This window comes from Trypanosoma equiperdum (assembly GCF_001457755.1).
Source record: "Trypanosoma equiperdum strain OVI genome assembly, contig: ctg_351, whole genome shotgun sequence".
NCBI lineage: Eukaryota > Euglenozoa > Kinetoplastea > Trypanosomatida > Trypanosomatidae > Trypanosoma > Trypanosoma equiperdum.
Window position 1 is genome coordinate 70,865 of NW_027124256.1, and position 5,014 is coordinate 75,878.

Consider the following 5,014-nt stretch of genomic DNA (forward strand, 5'->3'; position numbering starts at 1 on the left):
TTAGGTGTTGGCTGGGGAGGTTGAACGGAAATCGCAATTCGGTACGTACATAGTTTCACATAAACTATGTCGCCGTCGCAGGTTCCTGTGACGTCTGCAAAGTCCCCCGGGTGCACAGTTGTACCAGGCTCACAAGGGTACATATTTCACAGATCACCCCAACGATCGGAAGTGAAAGACCGTGTTTGTGAGGCACTTACATGCTAGCGCGTCTCCGTTTGAGTTTGTACACACATTTTCTGCACCCCGTTTCTCTCCCCCAAAGGCAAGGGTGGTATGTACGTACCGAGTCGTGTTGTCGCCGTCAAGAGGCAGCGAACCCCGAGTCAACCGCTCCCAGCAGCGGTGTTCATTTTTAGGCGAGATTTCCGTGTGACTGACAACACCGGTCTGCTGCTGCTGATAGAACGGGCTGGCAAACAGTCGCTACCCGTCATTCCCCTGTTCTTTTTCAATCCAAGGCAGTGTGACCCCGATAAGAACCCTTATTTCGGTAAGGCTTGCTTTGAGTTCCTATGCCAATCACTGAAACATTTGGATACTGTTCAGCTTGGTGGACGTCTAGTTTGTCTTCGTGGTAGTGATTGTGACTGTCTCGAGGTGGTTCGTTCCTCTGGTTACGACATCAAACAGCTTGGTTTTAACCGCGATATTACGCCTTTTGCACGTAAACGTGATCTTCAGCTCGAAGAATGGTGTGTGAAACGGGGTGTACGGTGTGTCACCAGCAACATGGATTATACACTACTCCCCCCGGATGTAGTAACTAACAAGAATGGAAAACCGTACCGTGTCTTCAGTCCTTTTTATCGTGCCGTTCTACAGGAGCACTTCAGCGACATACAAGCGCCAAATCCTAAGGCCACCACCATCGGTGATATTTTTACCGGTTCCCATGTAAAGGAAGATGTCAAAGCTACTGTAGATCAAGCAAGGAGGAGCGCCATGGCCGCGGATGAGTTCTCTTCACTGGTTGACTACGTTGATTTAGCAGCCCTTCCCCAAACCTTTCCCGAACTGGTGGATAGGGGCGGAAGAAGTGAAGGGTTGCTACGGTTGGCAAGCGTTGCATCGGCAAAAAATTATTCTGCCATCCGAGACGACATTCCGGGGGACAAAACGACACATTTAAGTCCGCATTTAAAATTTGGTACCATCTCTATCCGTGAGGCCATGCAGGTTGCATTGCTACACTTGGGGAAGGAGCATGCATTTACTAGGCAACTCATTTGGCGCGAGTTCTATTCGATGTTACTCTATCACAACCCGCGTCTGGCATTGGGGCAACTAAAGATGGACGTTGCCCCTCAGGGTGAGCGACAATGTCGTGCGACGCTTGCCAATGAGCCGTTTCTGGAGAAGTACTCTAATTTCCAGTGGGAGTGGAATGACGCAGAATTTACCGCGTTCAAGTCCGGAGCCACAGGATTCCCGCTTGTGGACGCTGCGGTACGCTGTTTGACGAAAACGGGTTGGTGTCACAACCGCTGCCGGATGTTAATTGCCAATTTTCTTGTGAAGGTTCTCTTTGTGGATTGGAGGGAAGGTGAGCGGTGGTACGCCACCGTCGCTGTGGACTACGATGTGGCTAATAACAGCGGCGGTTGGCTCTGGTCATCGGGCCAGGGTGCTGATGCACAGCCGTATTTTCGTTTCTTTAACCCGTTCCGCCAGTCCGCTCAGCACGATCCGCAGGCCGTGTTTATCAAACAATGGGTGCCAGAGCTCCGGAATGTGTCTGTGAGGACGATACACAAGTGGGATGTGTTTTGCAAGGAGGGGCGACCAGCGGACCAGGGCACATTAGGTACAGTGCAAGGAACTGTGAAGGAAAGCAACGGAATAAAAAAGGAAAAGACGGAGCTACCGCTTGGGGGCAGCATCGTTGGTGGATCGGCCTATCCCAGCCCCATTGTTGATCTGAAGCAGCGCACAAAGTGGATCGTCGAAAGGTACAAGAAACATGCAGCAGAGGTGATTTAGCTCGCCCACGTTTTTTTTTCGCCTTGTCGTAACGCGAGATCCCGCCCTTTGGAGCTGGTTTACGACAATTTTATCGCTTGTCACGGGTTCATTTTCTTCCGCTCCCCCTGAGGAGGAGAATAAACCGAAGGGGGAAAGAGTCCCACGTTTTTCACTGGATTACATAAAGTCCAAGTGAAAGGACTACCTTCGTACGTGACTAAGGTTTGCCTTCCCTTGTTCATAGCTGCGTTTGATTAACGTATAGAGCCGTCGTGGTTGTCCCTGGCTCGGTTTGGTTTCCCCTCTGCTTACATATGAAAAAAAAACACGCACAAACACACAGTCACGCGCATATGCGGATGCGCGTGGGCGAATGTGTCTGAGTGTATCTTCTTCTTACCCTCGCCTTCAATAACAGAACCCCCACCCCCTCTGGGGTGCATAAGGTGGAATTGGAAAGAGGTAAGGACAGTGCAGTGCGGTACCTACCGAAGGAGCAAAAAAAAAAAAATTAGGTAACTTAGCAGGAGGTAAAGGCTGCATGAGGGTTACTGGGAAATGTTTTGTGGGGGTGCCTGTTCCAAGGGGTTGTGGGTTGCTTCCAAGCCGATACGGGGGCTCTTTCTCTGTGGCTTTACGCCGGAAAGTCGCATTTAGCGTGTTTGACAGGCATGGCGATCGCAAAGACGTGCTGCGGACCACGTCTCTTCGCTTAGCGTGCCTCGCTGTGCACACTCTCCCCCACGGGGTGCCAGCGGACAGGGCGGTCCGTTCAAGAGTGCCCAAAAGCCCTTGTGGTGATGCGGAGGAGCGGACTGATCCCGTATTCCCCTTTGTGGCACACAACCGCGTAGTTCCTCTGACGGAGCTAGCCAAGCTCCTCCCAGATGAGGTGATTGAGAGCCTTCCAAATGGTCTCAAGAGTCACTTGCAAGGGTTTCCGTCGCGGTATCGGCTCTCCTGCGGTGGTAACGGAATTTTATACGTTGAATTAATCCAAGAAGTAGGTGGTGAGGTAAGCGGAGGGACATCGTTTCGTCTCTTTCTTCCCTTAGAAGACATAATACAGAGTAGAACCGGAGCTGCAACATTTAGCGGACATTGTGCTGAAGGGGGAGGGCGGGCCAACAGCAATGAGAGCAGATCTATCGAGAGCATGGAACGAGTCTTGCAGGAGTGGCTCAAGCCAAATTCTGGAATACAGTTGTGGATGCTTGTAGCGGAATACACAGCACATAAACTAACTGAAAACACAACTTCCTGGAGTGGTGAGATGGTGGCTGGTGTTGAGCGGGCAACGGTGGATTGCAGTGAGGGGCAGCGACTTCATGCCTTTCGCTGGGCAGAGTTGAATGGCGAAACGGCAAAGGTCGCCCTTGAAGCGATACGCCCCGAATGTTGTGACGCCTCGCAACCCTCAGACTCTTCGCCGGATACACGGGTGAAAACTACATTGTTTCTATGTTTTACCTCCGCCGCTGCCTACAGCCGCATCGTGCTCCGTGCCATCCCAAACCCAGAAAATAAATTGGTGGAGGATTATAACCTCTACCGCCTGTGCCGCGTTCTACACACGGAAGCGTTTACAAAGCTGCCCGAGCTGGATGAGATAGCTGGGAAGTGGTTGACACAGCCACTGGCAGTTGTTCTCGCTATTGGTGGGGAAGAAAGCAAAGCAGGAAAAGTTGGGAATGCCGAAACAGCACAATCTATTCTCGACTTTGAGTACGACCCTATTGATTCATCCCGGATCGTCGGAGTGCGTTTCTGGCTCGATAAGGCCCGCTGCTTACCTGCCCTCTACCAAGAGAAAACATGCGAAGAGCTGAAAAAGGAACTGGAGGAGACGAACGAATGGGTACCGAAGAGCTTGCAAAAGCTTCCAAATCACAAACGAGTTCGCCTCATAGACAGGAAACGTCTGTTGCTGCGTTGCATAGCTCTGCACGAACTGGGGCCTTCCCCTTTTTGCCATCCTGACGTCCTTGCGTACTACGTGTTCGATCTTCTCCCCATAGACGGTACCCTTATTGTAACAGGTCACCTACCACAGCTCCTCCCGGAAAACATACGCCGCATAACCGACGCACGCTCTCGCACGTGGATCAGGAAATACCCACATTTGTTCCGTCTGGTGGAATGCCCCCCGGAATTGTGTGTCCAACGCATGGCCCCAGTCGCGCCAGAAGGGGACGAATCAAGCGAGTGCGAGCAGAACATAAACATCACCAGCCATATCCCCGTTTCTGGCCAAGCGTCTGAGCACCACAAGCGACTCTTGACGGACCCAGAAGAGCAACTCCGATTCATGGTGTCTCTTGTAGCAGCGCGGTTGGCGGTTTGTAGATCCCGAAACCTGCTTCCTTCGCACCTGCCAAAATTTATCAGCAGCGAGCTACGGCGTGCAATTTTACGGCGAGGTTCTGGAGGTATTTTGGGGTATTTGCAGCAGCACCCGGAGGTTTTTATCCTCAAGCATGGTATTCATCCGCATGAGCCCGTTGTCTCCCTCACTCCTGAGTTTCATCCCAATCTGGAGGGGGCGAACGCAGGCGGGGACGATCCAGCAGCCAACACAGACAGTGAAGAAAACTAGTGACAGTGTTGATATCCAGTACGAGGTGGAGATTCGTTAACAATAAAAGCTGCCCACCTGCGTGCGAAGACACACACACCGAGTTCCATTCACACGGTGGCCGCATATATGTGTACACGTTCGTGTGCACACGTGTATAATTTCCCTACACTTTGTGACCCACGCGCCCACAACCACGCACCCCGGCTTGTGCTGCTGCTAAATTGGTCGCTCTCTCATCTACTACCTCCTCAGTAACAAGTGTAAGTAGACATATACATCAGCCCCCGCAGTACAAGGCGTAGAAAATAGGAAAGAAGGAGTCGAGAAGGGGGTGGAAAGGGGGAAAATAGCAACAGCAGTAGCAATGTATAATAATTCCCCAGGCGAGGGGAGATCGCCTCAGGAGCAGGCCAAGGAGCAACCTACAACAACGTCGACGGTTGCAGAACCACTACTGGAGCAAGTCAGCAC

General features: G+C 51.8%; 2 protein-coding genes across 2 annotated transcripts; both read left to right on the forward strand.

Annotated features, from left to right (window-relative positions):
- Positions 1 to 276: 276 nt before the first annotated feature.
- On the forward strand, positions 277 to 1,983 carry TEOVI_000135000 (deoxyribodipyrimidine photo-lyase, putative; the record flags this gene model as incomplete). The annotated part of the gene is made up of 1 exon (XM_067224585.1): positions 277 to 1,983. The coding sequence occupies one exon, from the start codon at positions 277 to 279 to the stop codon at positions 1,981 to 1,983; it is 1,707 nt and encodes a 568-aa protein (XP_067080686.1).
- A 523-nt stretch (positions 1,984 to 2,506) lies between these two features.
- On the forward strand, positions 2,507 to 4,561 carry TEOVI_000135100 (uncharacterized protein; the record flags this gene model as incomplete). The annotated part of the gene is made up of 1 exon (XM_067224586.1): positions 2,507 to 4,561. One exon carries the CDS (start codon positions 2,507 to 2,509, stop codon positions 4,559 to 4,561), a length of 2,055 nt encoding a protein of 684 aa, XP_067080687.1.
- Between the last annotated feature and the right edge of the window lie 453 nt (positions 4,562 to 5,014).